The sequence below is a fragment of the Falco cherrug genome, chromosome 7 (genome assembly GCF_023634085.1).
Source record: "Falco cherrug isolate bFalChe1 chromosome 7, bFalChe1.pri, whole genome shotgun sequence".
NCBI classification, from domain to species: Eukaryota; Metazoa; Chordata; class Aves; order Falconiformes; family Falconidae; genus Falco; species Falco cherrug.
This window is the reverse complement of record NC_073703.1, coordinates 55,365,133-55,379,685: the sequence shown is the minus strand read 5'-3', so window position 1 is coordinate 55,379,685 and position 14,553 is coordinate 55,365,133. Positions and strand designations below refer to the sequence as shown.

The 14,553-nt window shown below is 39.1% G+C and overlaps 1 protein-coding gene across 2 annotated transcripts; it reads left to right on the top strand.

The window, feature by feature from the left end:
• The first annotated feature begins 1,137 nt into the window (after positions 1–1,137).
• Positions 1,138–14,553, top strand: ARHGAP11A (Rho GTPase activating protein 11A). Of its 2 annotated transcripts, XM_055715535.1 has the most exons (12): positions 1,138–1,399; positions 3,867–3,937; positions 4,265–4,361; positions 4,932–5,182; positions 5,726–5,886; positions 5,986–6,132; positions 7,876–7,950; positions 8,603–8,770; positions 10,015–10,150; positions 10,472–10,580; positions 11,352–11,499; positions 11,898–14,553. In XM_055715535.1, the coding sequence occupies exons 1-12, from the start codon at positions 1,268–1,270 to the stop codon at positions 13,481–13,483; spliced, it is 3,081 nt and encodes a 1,026-aa protein (XP_055571510.1). In that variant the 5' UTR covers positions 1,138–1,267; the 3' UTR covers positions 13,484–14,553. The 2 variants fall into 2 exon arrangements, with proteins under 2 accessions (XP_055571510.1, XP_055571511.1); XM_055715536.1 differs by lacking the exon at positions 7,876–7,950 and having other exon boundaries at positions 1,140–1,399.

The window sequence follows — 14,553 nt, the reverse complement described above, 5'->3', positions numbered from 1 at the left end:
ATTGCTGCTAGGTCTTCCTTCCACACAACTTTCTAGGGTTGTTTTTTTTTCTGTTTTTATTTTGGTGACTTTTGAAAAAACTTCAGCTATTCTCCTTTTGTTTTATTCTCTAATTTTTGTGTTCATGGGTGTTCAGAGCACCGCAACATGGTTATCACCATTCTGTGTCTAAACTTTGTGGCCTTCTCTTTCTCTCAGTGAAGTAAGACTCACTTTAGAACTAGTACCAGCGTATGTACAGGGGAAAGGCTGGAAAGTTCATTTTTTCTACAGCACTTGTTTCCTGTGTTTCATTAATGTGGTGGTTAACACTTGAAGAGTTACCTTTGGAACAGAAATTTTGGAAGAATAAAAAAATTACAGTTTTTCCTGTAACAGCATAGTGCAAAGCCCCGAAGGAGCCTCCTGGAGGTCTGGAGCACAGCACGGGGCAGGTAAGCAAACCCAGAGTACACCCAACTCGGTGCTGATGGATTAACGGCCACTAAAACTGGGAAATTTGGTCCACAGAAAACGATGTATCATCTTGGACAGACCCGCACAGCCCAAAGCTAAGGCAGGTGAAGGCAGCATCACTGACTGAGGTAGATGCGAAGGGCCTTAACTTTTTCCCCACTCCAGCACACACCGCCATTACCACCAGGTAAGGCTGACGGCCTGTGCCCCATTCCTCTGTTTAGTTCACAAAACCGCGGCGGGTTACTTCTTTAAATCGAAACTTCTTTCCAAAGAAACAAGCAAGCATTTATTCTCAGGTAAACAACCAACCAAACCAACCCCAAGCTTGGCAGCACTGCCCTGAAACTTGCTGGTGCGGGGAAGGAGAGGTGGCGGCTCACAGCGGGCGAGAACCCCCCCTGCCGGCTGCCCCGGCGCCACGCCGGCCCCGGGCCGCGGACAGCCCCGGCGACTCGCGGTGCACCCCAGCCCTTGGCGCTGCCGGGGCCGCTGCCGGGGCCGCTGCCGGGGCCGCTGCCGGGGCCGCTGCCCGCCCCGCGGCGAGGCCGGCGAGGCCCCCGAGGCACCCAGCGTGCTGCCCGCAGGCGGCGCGGCGAGCAGGCGGCGCCGGGCAGCCCCGGCCGGCCGTTGGGCGGCGGGGGCCTCATTTCGAACGGCGAGCGGGCCAATCAGCGGCGCGGGCGGGGTAGGGCGCTGGGTTTGAGCCAGGCGGTAACTGGCGGCGTGGGAGCAGGGGTCTGGCCAGGTGGCAGCAGCAATGGTGCAGAGCAGGGTCTGAGGGGCGGCGGGGGAGGCGGCGGGCGCTGGGATGGCGGAGCAGAGGCGAAGGCTGGTGCGGCTGGCCGTGCTGGAGGAGCTCCGGGCTTCTTACGGGATTAAGGTGAAGAGTGGGAGCTGTCTGGCAGCGGCCAAGCAGCCGGTAGCGGCGGCCGTGGCGGAGGTAAGCGGAGCGGTGACGCTGCGGCGCTCAGGGAGGGTGCCCGGCGCTCCGCCGCGGCGGGTGGGCGAGCGCGGCGGCTGCTGTTGCTGCCGGACCGCAACTCGCGCAGGCCTGGGGGCTGCTCTGTCCCCGCTGCGGCCGCCGGGCCTGGCAGCAGCGATGCTGTTGCTCCTGCTGGCCCCTGGCCGGGCATAACCTCCTCCCGTGGGGAAACGGCTTCATCCCTGCAGGGGGAAAGTCTTCCTCGTTTTCCTTCCCTCTTCCCTTTCCTCAGCAAGTGCCCCCGGCCATCGTCAGGTGTGGTAGGGTAATGGTCTGGCGATGCCGAGCTCTCCCTGCCCGGTTAGGACGCGGACTGCGGGGCAGACCGGGCGGTGAGCGAGCCGTGGCCCTCTCGGTAACGCCGCTGATGGTCTCAAGCACACACGCGCGCCTCTCGTCTGTGCTACATCTTTTTACGCTTTACTGTGCTTAATGTCGCTCACTATGGATCGTAAGTCTTAGTCACTGTATTATTTCTTGGAATACGTAGCTACTGTGTAGCTTCTGGAAGCTTTATATCTTCTTATTTTGTTTGAATACTTAGACTTTTTGTTTGAACGGCTTTATTTGCTTGGTTTCTTAGTATAACACGTGACTATAGGTGTTTTGGTACAGACAGATCTGGCCTTGATTTGCCTGTGTTCTGCGGAATGAAATCCGCCCTCTTGCCGTAAAATACCTACTTTGAATCTGCTGAAGGAAAAAAAGTGTTTTCTGTCTCGGGACTCCTACTTTAGTTTTAAATATCAGAACAGATGCCAGTTTAGACAGCACTGAAGTCCATTTAAGAATACCGATCTTCTGGTAGATTGTAATTTATAAAGCATGGACCACTCTCATGTCCTAAATAAGACTGCCACACAACTGATACAGGGCAGACCTGATAGTTCTCAGAATGAGCTTTCTGTAAGGCTGAGAGGGTATTACAAAATGCAGCATCATTAACCCTTGCTCAACATAAGGCCAAAGAAGTTGTGAAAACACATGCTTGAGTTGGGTTGTTTGGAAAGGGAGAGGGCAACAGTAAAATTTCAATTAGTTTCCTTCCCCCTTGTTGATATCAATGTTATGGTTGTACTTTTTTTCCCTGTTTGAAGGGAGAGTAATGGAAACCGTGAATAACATGTATGTTGTAATAAAAGCTGTCTATGTAGCTGTCTGTAGTGCTTAAATTTTATATGAGGAAGAAAATGTGTATTTAAATAACAACTGGGCAATGTAGGAAAAGGAAAAATAGAAGAACGTTTGTTTTGCCAGAGGCATTCTATTTCTATTATATGGGAACCGACATAACTTTAAGAACTTTAATCACAACTTGTGATATTTCAAACAAGATCTAATAAAGTGGAGGATATCAGTTATTAATTTTAAATGTTGAATTACAAGCCACTGGAATTCTCTACTACATGATCTTGTAAACACAGAAAAACATCGTCTATTGGAGTTGGTTTTCTTTATGTACCTTTTGGAACCTGGAATACAATGACAAATGCTTCTTTCCTTATCATGTTATGCTTGTTTTCTGTAGTACAGATAGGCCCAGGGTGGCCTAATGGGTTAGTTATTGATTAACTATTTTCTCAACATAGTCAGCACTTTGAATTTCGGGTGTAAACGACCAAGAGTTTGCATTCATCCCTGATAGGAGGTTGGGCATGATCCCGCTCTTCTGATTGAGGGAGGGGCTGGCTTGCATGCTCTGTAAATATAAATAGCACAGGTGGAGCAAAGCAATAAAAGTACAATTGTTACATTGAAATGCAGGTTTTCTATACCTGGAACAACTGTGTAGTGACCTTGGATAAACAATTTAAAAAAATGCTGTAGGTGAGCATCAGTAGTAATGGCTGAGGAAATTGCTTGTTTTCTGAAATGCAACAGGTACTCTGATGCCTTGCTATAAGGCAGTAGAGTTGTAAGAGGTTTTTAAATACAAATACTAAACAAAGGAGTTCAGAACAGTTTTCTAGACTATTCTGTTGAGTTTAATCCTTCCTAGGACAGCAATCTTGAGTACCTCAAATGCAGAAAAAATTACTTGAAAGTTTCTTAAAAATCAACAAAACACATTTGAAATAAAATAGGATTTAGTCAATTTGAGATTGTCAAGGTGAGACTCCAGAACAGTCTGTTTAATATCCTTACTGATTTGGAGGCCTTATAGAAAAACTGACTCCTTGTAAAATAAAAAGTGCAAAACATACTGTGGAAAACCTTTCTATTCTTTCACAGTAATCTAGGGCGTTACCTGTAACTAGAGTCAGCATAGGCTCAGATATCAGGAGATGATAGTGTTTTTCCTGACAATCCCTCTTATCTGAAAACCTCGGGGTTTTGTTTTAACTGCCCTTCTGTTTGTACCCTGTGGAATACGTAGTTAATCCCATCAACTTTTGAATAACGTTAATTTAATTTTGTATTTTAGGGTAAAATCTTTGGAGTATCTTTTCATGCGTTACCACAATCACTTGTGCCAGAATATGGTTATATTCCAAGGTAAATTAATACTATATTTAGATTTATGCTTACTTTGCTCTCTTTATAGTATTGAACTTTTGTCAGAGGGAACAAAATGTTTATTCCAGACCTGCTAAAGCTTATGGGGAATATGAGAATAGTTTCAGTTTGGGAAGGGGAAGGATGCAGGAGTTAGATGGGTAATTCTGAGCCACAGCTATCATCAAGTTTTATTTCTTTATGCTGCTTTTCATTGAGAAAAACTAGCTTATGTATTAAGTTTTATCTATTTATCTTTAAATGTTTTTTTCTGGGAAAAAAACAAGCTTTATTCTGAGTGACAGAAGTATGTTACTTTTTCCTCAGCTTTCTTGTTGATACTTGTGAATATTTGGAAGAACACGTTCACACTGAGGGACTCTTCAGAAAGTCTGGCTCTCTTGTTCGTTTAAAAGCTTTAAAGGTATTCTCTAAAGCCTTGGTTGGTTTGAGTTTTTTTGTTTGAAGTGTTTGGGGTTTTTTTTTTTTAAATAAGCTGCATTTCACTTGATCATCTGCATGTTTCAGGTTTTGGACTCTTTCAGTAGTATTCAAGTTTTAACATTTGAAGTAGACTAGTAACACTACTCACTTTAGGAATGAGAGGCAATCTAGTCCAGAAACTGACAAACCTCATTTCCCACCCACCCCCTGCACCCCCTGGAATTTTCTGGCTTTCCAGATGGCAAGAATACAGTCATGACTGAACAAACTTGTTAGTAGTTATGCACACTGGATGCTGTGAGGATATTTCTTTAGCAGTGTTTTCCCAGAAGGATGCATACATGGTGTAAAGCTATGAATTAACGCACGTGGTCTGACAATATCATCAGTGCCTTTGTAGATAATGTAGTTGGGTAAAATGTGACAAAGCTGAAACTAAAAATGGGGAAGATGTAACTTTTCTGATATGGGCTAGAGCATTAATGCCTAAACTTAGAAATCTGACAGTATGTTGAAGACTTCAAATTGTGTTTCTGATGAACAATTTCAGAGTAAACTGGATCAAGGTGAAAACTGCCTCTCAGCTGCACTGCCATGTGATGTTGCAGGGCTTCTTAAACAGTTCTTTAGAGAGTTGCCAGAACCCATCCTTCCACCTCACCTGCAGGAAGGGCTTTTCAAAGCTCAGCAGCTAGGAAATGAGAAGAAAACTGCGACTGTGTTGCTGTCATGTTTGATGGCTGATGGAACAATTGAAGCTTTGAGATACTTTTTCAACTTTCTGAGAACTGTGTCCCTAAGGTCAGTGTAAAGTCAGTGCTTTTAAACAGCTCCCAGTTCCTTTAAGGAATTCCCTTTCCAGCAACGGCTGTAACTTTCTGCGAGTGGTTTGTGACTTTAAACTTTCTTACCTGCAGTCATTCACTAGAATTCAGTCATGGTCTCTTCTCTCATAAATCCAAAGTGTTTTCTTTATGAAACTTTATTTTGCTGGAGACTTGACTTTATTCCATTCTTTCATAGTTGTATTCCTTATTCTTTGGAAAGCAAAAGGAGAGACTGATAAAGTTAACATAATCTAACTGATACCTTGCATTCCTCAAAACTAGCTGGGGTCTAACACCTCTTGATTTCAGTAGCATAGTCACACAGCCTGAGGTGCATAAGTCTATGCATTAATCTTAGTATGTAAGGACTCAGGTGAATGACTGTGTATTTATTTTTTTTCATCTATGTTTGTGTTATTTGGTCTTTTCTCTCTCTACTGTTTATGTCCTGATAATGTGTGCAAAAACAAACAAAACAAAGCAAAAACAAACAACCAAAAAACCTTTTCTTTTTAAGATCCAATGAAAACAGAATGGATAGCAGTAATCTGGCAGTGATTTTTGCTCCCAATCTCTTGCACTCAAATGAAAATGAGAAGATGTCTGCCAGTACAGAAAAAAAAATTCGCTTGCAAGCAGCTGTTGTGCAAACATTTATTGACCATGCAGCAGAAATTGGTAAGATGATAAATGTTTATTGAAATGTACATACTGGTATACAGTTTTTCTCTTAATTTTTTAAATAACTAAAATATATATATTTGTCAACTATTTCAGGACAAGTACCAGATTTTATCTTGGAAAAAATTCCTGCAATGTTAGGTGTTGATGCCTTTCAGTCTACTCCCTCACTGTGGGGCCACGAAGACAGTGAGAATGAATCTCTCGGTGAATCTAAGAAGAGGAGGCACCGAAGTGTTGGGGGTAGGTATATTGTGTGAAAGTTTTAGCAACTAAAATAGAATTACTTTGAGACTTCAAGTATGTTGACCCTAAGCACTTCCTTCTTCCACAAGCAGAATAGATGCCGGTGAAATTTGTTGGATTTGACTTGCAAAATCTGTATAAGACTTCAGTAATCACATCACTTTATTGTATATTTACTCTGAGTTTATTCTAGTGTCTGTTGACTATACCATATATGTGTTTGGATTTGTGAAGCCAGATTAATGTTCCACTTTTTGTTGAGTTAACTTCAGATCCTGTTGCAGAATGCTGATAAAGATTTTTTGTTTGTTTGTTTGGTTTTTGTTTGCTAGTTTTGAAGTTATACTTCAACACTCAAAGGTAGTACATAATTTAAATCAGGTCATCAGAAAGCAAGGATATAAATAGCATGTGTGTTTTGAATTATTCACTAATACTTGTTTTGAAGTGTAACTCTGAATTGGACTGTGTGCTCTGATATCGTGGTTTGTTTTCTCTTTTTTTTTTTTTCTTTCTGCATTTTAGCTATTCAGTAGGGTTTGGTTTTTCTTGTTTGTGGTTGTTTTGTTTTGCCAAGTATAGATAATCAAATGGTATCTTCTCTGTTCTGCATTCTCTTTGAGGAAATACCGTGGAATACATATGCTTGACTTGAGTCAAATCCACTATAACACTGATTGCTATAAAACTATCGTATGTCTTTAGCATATGTACCTGGAATATTAAACCAGACAGCAATTAAATTAAGGTTTTATTGTTGTGTATCTTCAGCCAAGGCATGGGGTTTTTGGGTTTGTTTTTTTGTTGGGTTTTTTTTTTGAGTAATATGCTTTTCCACTCTGAAGGATAGAGATCATCCTGTGCTTGTAAAGTGATAAATGTTTTGGAATGTTAAAATTTTGAGAAGTAGTTAGCTAGAATTTGTTAATTCTGAGGAATAGGTTCTGGTAGTAGGCAGCTCCTACTCTTTCTCCAGATGTAGTAAAACATAGTATTACTAAACTTCATCTATTTTCAAAGATTTATATTTTTTAAAAAAACTGCCTGATCTACCAAACACCATAAAAGTATTACCACAGGTGTGTAGTTTGCTAAACTTTGCTGTGAGCACATGGAAATACAACTGTAGGTTGCAACAGCATTTAAACACACTTCCATTTTACACATTTAAAAGCAGGAAAACCAGTAAAATTTCATGCATATATTCTTCTGGGTTTAATTTTGTATTTAAGAAAAAACAGTACACAGTACCCCAAATCAAACAAACAAAAAAAACATAGCTCACAGAAAAGTTATACATTATTTCTTTGCAAGACCAAAAATTTCATGTTTCTGTTCGGGCCTGACTTCAAAGCTCTAAGAGCTTTTCAGCTTTGCGATGACTTCCAGTAAAGTGAGAAAATCTGTGAGAAAGACTTCAATGGATGCCTTCTAGGTTTGCTACAAGAAATTAGAAGGCATATGATTTTACAATGACCAGTAGAATTTTCTACAAGAAACTTCTGTTGTCTGTGCATGATTTTTTTTATTTTTTATTTTCCCTCAAGGAAAGTAGAACTTTTCACCTGTTGTGGAAGCAACAAAAACTATGTTGGACGGTAGTTTTCTTTACATAAAGCAAATCAGTTTAAACAATTGTTTTATTTCTGTGTGAAAGAATCCAAGTTAAACTTGAGTTGAAAATAGAGCAAGACAAACTTCATATTTAAATTTGATTGCTCGGTGTGTCTTGCATTTCAGATATTGTTAGTGGAGCATTGAATAAATTTAAATCTAACAGAACACCCTCCACTACACCTCAGCAAGACAGAAGCGGTAGGTATTGGCGTATTTGTACTACATGAAGCCCATGCAGTATCTTCTGGATTTGTCAACTATATTCCACAAACTTTTTTAACTGAAGAACTAAACTTAGTTGAAGATAACGTGACTATGTTTAAATTGTTTAAAACTTTGAATATAGCTACATATTTACTGAAGATACTGCATTTACATTAGTTCTTTGAGCAGCTACGATCACTGCAGCAGTGGGCTGTGTGGTTCTAGGATTACACAACTGAACTTGTGCTTTTTTATCTAATGCACACTAAGGCTTCAGTGCAGTAGGTGCAGCATTTTATCATCTTGGGAATGAATTTCCAGGACTGAAATTCTTTTAATCTCATTCTGTCTCTTAAACCTCCAGAATATGACTATAGCTCTTTTGTTTTCTCTTCTAATACCTATATTTTATTAATGTGTGGTTTTGGATTTTCCTTTCTGGTACTCAAAATAAAGAAAACAAACCTTAAGCTGTACAAATTGCTTTGCCTGTTCAAAATGCATGCACTTTAGCTAAACTTTTACAACAATTTTCTTTTGGAGTTTAAAAAACCAAACTACTGTTTATATTCCAATAAACTCTTGATCTTTTAGGCTGTTTATTTCAAATTTGTGTTTGGTTGGTTTTTTTTGTTTTAAATTTCAGTCCTTTCATCGATGACTCCAATTGTTCTTACTCCAAGTACCAAGCGTAAACTTCCAACTGATTGCTCTCAGGGCTTGTCCAGCAAGAAAAGACGATCTTTTAAGCATAGTTTTGCTTTTGAGTTGTTACCAAGTGCCATTTTTAACAGCAGCTCAACGCCAGCTTCAGGTACAGTGCCTTCATTTTTTTCCTTGCTGCTTGAAGTCGTTGTTTATGGCTTTTCATTTATATGTGCAGTCTTCTGTTCTTGTTAGACAGTCATTGATAATCTTCACTTTAACAGTGTGTCTTGCACTACTTGCCCATCTTAGTAAATAGTCTATGGTCATCAGTGACTATAATGTTACATGGATTGAGCAAAGGCAAAATTGGCAAAATTTTCTTGTTTTCTGTTATATTAATCTCTCAAATCTGCAGTCCTGATGTCCTTTTATCTTTTTCAGACCCTCTATATCACCTAGGTTATACTCACATTTCTGTCTTAGCACACAAATCCATGAAAACTACCTGTGCTTCCAATGTTTTGAAAGTTGTAGCCTCCTTCAGTCTCCTAAATACTTGAATGACTGGTCTTAACTCTGTGAAATGTAATTGTTGCTATTATAAAGGCTCTTTCTTGAGAAAACAAGAGGTGATTGGATTCTAGATGCTAAATAATCTCAAAATTCTATAGAAAAAGTTCTACTGTAGTTTGACAATACTTTAATACCACTTCATTCTGTTAGTGCTTCCAACTGTCAGGCTCTTCTGGAAATCCTGCTTGAGTTTTGTTTGGTTCCTTAATGTGCTGTCAACTGAAGTTAGAGTAAAAAGAAATTTCTAGATTGGCTATGTTTGTTTTGCCTGAAGATCAATTTTTTTTTCCCCCTCAAAACTGAGTGGTGTAAAACTTCATGGATTTTTTTTCTTAAATCATTTCATGCACACCATGAAATTCTTGTTCTACAGATAAGCAAACCAAAGCAATGGCATTTTCTGAAGACGGTAGTAATGCATCTATTTTATAAAAAAATTTAGTAGAGTAGCAGCTCTTCATTTATTGTTTTTAACTGTTCTGGCTAGGTATGTAAAAAAGCACACTGCTAAAAATACTAAGATTGAATCTAATTTTTCTTAAGTTCTGAAATCTGAAGAACTGATCTGATGATAGCAGTGTGGAAACTTAATTGAGGTAGTGATACTGGTAGCATGCAATTAATTGCAATCCAGCCACTTCAATGTGTGCTACAAGCAATAGCTTCATATACTATTAAATAAAAGTGGAAGTCAAAGTGATTTCAAGCCAGCACTCCACAAAAAGAGCAAACAAACCTGTGCTGTTTAAACTATTTTTTATTGAATTAACTGTGAACTCTTCATCTGAAAAAATGTGACTGTTTTAAGGTCATGTAAATGTTACGTTGTTCCTGTAGTTCAGTTTGAAGCAAGTCCTTGTGCGTCTCTCGAGTCATCACAGACTTCACTGTCTCCTTCAACTGGTGGTGAAAATCTTCTGTCTAGTACAGGGAACAGAAGAAGTAAAAGACATACAAGGAAAAAATTACACAGGTAATTTGCCTTAACTCTCAGAAACTACCTTTCCAATTTATCTTTAGGTCTCGACCCCTTGACTAACGATGTGTAAAATCTCAGTCTGTCTTTTAAAATCACCTTTTTTGGTGTTCAAAACATACCGTATTTTTATAGTAATCTTCCAATGTGGAAAAAATGGAGCTCAAAATAAAATAAGATCTGGTATAGTAGCCTCCTGTGCCTATTAAAAAAGCTTGGCAAGAAGGCAATAGAAGAAGTAACCATGAATATCAGTATGTTCTCATTTCCCTCCTAAATAGTTTTTTGTGTGGCACTTCTTCCCCTCTTTTCTCCCAGGGCTGAATCAGGAAAGACAGGTTGTTTTTCTCCAAAGATTAGCCGAAAAGAAATGGTTCGTAGATCATTACGCTTGAAGTTTGGTTTGGGGAAAAGCAACAGAGAAATGGTAAGTATTCTGCTTCCAGTCTCCTTGTTACTGTGCAAAGTTTTGGGCACCACTTTTCAGTCGCAGGAGGGACTTCCTTGGTTATAGAGGGATCACAGCATAACTGGACCTGCTATCAAGTACAAGAAGCCCTAGGTTTATTTTCATAACAGTAACTGATCAGCTTGTACTGGGTTCAGCTGAGATTGGGCCAAGAGGCTGGAGGAGGGGACAGCTGACCTGAATTGACCAAGGAATTATTCCATGCCATTATATGGCATGCTCACCAGTAAAACTGTGTTGGGAGGACTTTTTATAAAGTAGACACTGTTCAGGGGCTGGCTGGGCCTCTGCCCACTTGTCATGAGTGATTGCTTTGGCTTGCAGGTGATTCTTATGTCATCAGTCCTCATCCCCTCCCTGTTCCTTTTGCCTTTCCCATTTTCTCCTTCATCCTGCTGGGGACTTGGGGGGAGTGAGCAAGCAGCTGGAGGGGAGCTTACCTGCCAGCTGGGGTCAACCCATGACACTTGTGATCTGTAGGTCTCTCAGCTCCTGAAATTTTGATATTACCAAGTCTATGCACAGAAGCCTTATGTTCAGTGTGGTTAAACTACCTTATTGCAGGTGGGTTGTTCCCTACCTAGATCTACAGAGAATCAAGGGAAAATAATGTATGGTCAAGAAAAGGCTGCTATGGCTGATTTGCATAGCCTTTTCCTGGAGGTTCCTTTGTAAATGAGATTCCATATCACAGGTCTAAATGAAAGTAACCTCTTTTGTTTGTTCAAGAATGTTGTATCAGGATGTACGGTTGGTAATAGATCTGAAAATATTGGAAGGCGTCTTGCAAGTCAACAAGGTTTGGAAAGCAGAACTGAATGTGCAAATAGAGATGTATTCTTCAGCCCATGTGTCAATGAAAAACTCAGCAAGAAAGGTAGGTATCTAACAGAATATATTAGATGGGGAAAACTTGCTTTTGTAAAGCAAAAGTAACTTTACGGATAAAGGTATAAAAGCAATCGGATTAAAAGTGCTCCTAGCTAGTAGGACAAAAGTTACTTGACTGTTTGTGACTTCTGGGGAAAAAAATTTAGGACAGGCTTGTGTTTCTAGTGTATTTTAGTCATTCTGTTAGTTACACATGATGAGATACGTGAATTCAGTTCTTAATATTACAACCTTTCCTCACATCTCTGAAACTTAAGGGAATAATGGCATCTTTAAATTCAGTGCTGCTTTGATAATTAGGGTTTTTTTAGCAAGAATTTTGCCTAAATGATCATGAAAATTGCAAGACATTATTTCTAAACACTGTGTGGTATTTATTTTAAGGTTCAAAAAAAGTGAGCAAGTCAGAAGAAAACTTGCTAACACCAAAGTATCACAATAAAGTAGTTCACCGAATGTCATGGAATAGTCCTACTGTTAGAGATTCTCAGGTGATCAGCGGGAACGAGGGAATTCTGCCAGGACATCCTGAAACAGGAATAGCTTCTTCAGAGTCTGTTCTGGTATTTGGAAAGCCACCGAATGTTACAGATGAATTCAAATCCACAACTGTAAGCAAACAAGACAACAGCTTAGAACTTTTGCTTTGTGAAGAGGAAAATAATTCAACTGCAGAAACATTACTGAAAGTTAAGCAAGCCTTCTCTGCATCTGGAAGTAATCTTCACAATTTGATAGGTGATACGGTATCTTCCTTCTCAGGCATAGCAGGTAGAACATTAAATGAAACTCTGTGTCTCACAGGGCTTAGTCCAGAGAAAGAATTGTTAGCTGAAGAAGTTTCTGAAGATCTAGCAAATACAAAATCCAGAGAGCTGCTGTACCAATGTAATCAATCTTACGCTATTGATAAACAGCAATCAAAAAAAGATGAAATTAAAGTTTTAGAGAAAAACTTCAAAACTTCTATTGAGATTGAACTTCAGGTCTCAAAACCAGATATAAAAAATGTAACTGAACTTCATGTGCCTGAAGTACTGGCCAGGGAAGACAAGCTGACTGTTCAGAATGGTTCATCAACAGATGACTTCAACAAATTAGATTCCTTTGGAAGAAAAGAGGAAGTAGAATTAACACACTCACAAACAGCTGAAAACTGTATGGTAAAATGCTGTAATTTGGAAGAAGATGCGGCTAAACTTTCTGTGGCAGGACAGCTTTCTATTTTGCAGTTGCCTAAATCACAAAACGAAGGTGGCAACCAATACTTGCAAAGTGAAAATTCTCATGAAACTTTAACTAAAACATCAACTGTTTCAGACCATGGAAAGGTTTCTGACCACATACAGTGGTTCAACAAGCTTTCATTAAATGATCCAAGTTGTTCTGCAAGCAAAACTAAACCACCTCTTAAGTTTCAACGTACTCCTGTTAGACAGTCTGTAAAAAGAATGAATTCCTTACTGGAGGCTAACAGACGGTGTGTAAAATCTCAGCTGCTTAAAGCAAGTGATGGTTCATCACTTGTTAAATCTTTGAGCTATGATTCTGCACTATTCTCCTGCACAGAAAAGCCCTCGAATAATTCTGTGGCTTTACTGCTAAGGAGTGAAAGTATGTATGACCAAGTTTCTGTATCTCATAAGCAGCTAGACATAACATCCAAATCATGCTGCAGGCCGTTAAGTCCATCAGACAAGCCTGATGCTTCTGTCGGAACCGCTGGAATTCATGAGCAGAAAGTGACTGTTCATCCATCAAAATCTGTTCTAGAAGATCTAACCAATCATGAAATGGTGAAATCCAGTTTAAAAGTTAATGCAAACATAAATATTTTAGGGGCTGGCCTAGAAAAATCTACAATCACAAGAAATGCTCTGGGAAAAGAAAGAATTCGTTATAGAGGCTCTCCAAAGAATCCAATATCTAAAGTGAAACTGCTACCAGCTGCAAAACCAGTAGACTTGTAAGATTAAATATGATTGCTAAATGGGCTTATTGTAACTTGGTTAATATTTGGAAAATCTAAATTTGTATGATTATTTTTTTAGCTCTAATTTGGTATTTTTGATTTATTTTTGTAACTGAGTCATGGACTTGTACGAATAACAATTTGTTTTATGTCGGTTTTCTTCATTTACTCTGAAACTCTTATAAACGATAGTCAGTTCACCCAAATTAATTTGACTTCTAAAACAAAAAAACCCCCTGTCTTTACAAATGTTTGTGTTAGAGCTCATATTTAGTTATCTCAGCTTCTAAAAACATGCTGAATCGCCCAAAATTTTTGCAGTATTTGGACTAAGTACCAAGTTTTTTAAAAAAAATTCTCAGACGCTTAAAACAATTGTGAAAGAAATTTGTTTGGTTTTTTTCTTTCACATTTGTGAAAGAAAATGTGTTGATGTGGAGTACTGGTAGTTAAATTTATTTACTTGTTAGTTTTAAGTGTATTGTAGCACTACTTTGATATTTAAATTGGACCTTACACCAGCTCTACTTCTGAGACAATTTTTTTTTATTTCTGTTGAAGTAAGTTGGGAGCATATTTTTCTTGTTGAATAGGTAAATTTTGACATATGTACACTGGAGAATTATTGGAACACATGGAAAATACGCAGTTCATTCAAGAAGTGAAAAGTCTTAAAAATTCATCCAGCAATGTGTTCTGCAATAGGTACCAAGTAATTTGTTGTAAGCAGTAAATTGTTTTATCTTAATATGTAAGGAAGGTTTTAACTTATTTTAAAGCAATAGCATAGTGTTAACTAGGTGGTGCAGAAGCAGGTTTTAGATGTTGATAGTGTTGCAAGAGACAAATGTAAGAAGCCATAGTATGTTTAAAAGTTGATTTGCACAAGCAAATGTTTACATCTCTCGGAATTAAAACTGTCTGTCATCAGTTGTAAATTTATTTAAGAGTAAACACTTGAAACTGTTCATTAGCTTTCTGTATGTGCAAATTGCTTGTTGGCAAAATGTAAAAGCTGAAAGCACTGGATACTTTTGGTTTTAATAAAACCATTGGTTTTCTTCTTTT

Coding starts and splice junctions, on each gene's coding strand:
- ARHGAP11A (XM_055715535.1), top strand. CDS start 1,268: ATGGCGGAGCAGAGGCGAAGGCTGGTGCGGCTGGCCGTGCTGGAGGAG. Junction 4,362..4,931: donor TTCGTTTAAAAGCTTTAAAG/GTATTCTCTAAA, acceptor GAACAATTTCAG/AGTAAACTGGATCAAGGTGA. Junction 11,500..11,897: donor TGAAAAACTCAGCAAGAAAG/GTAGGTATCTAA, acceptor ATTTATTTTAAG/GTTCAAAAAAAGTGAGCAAG.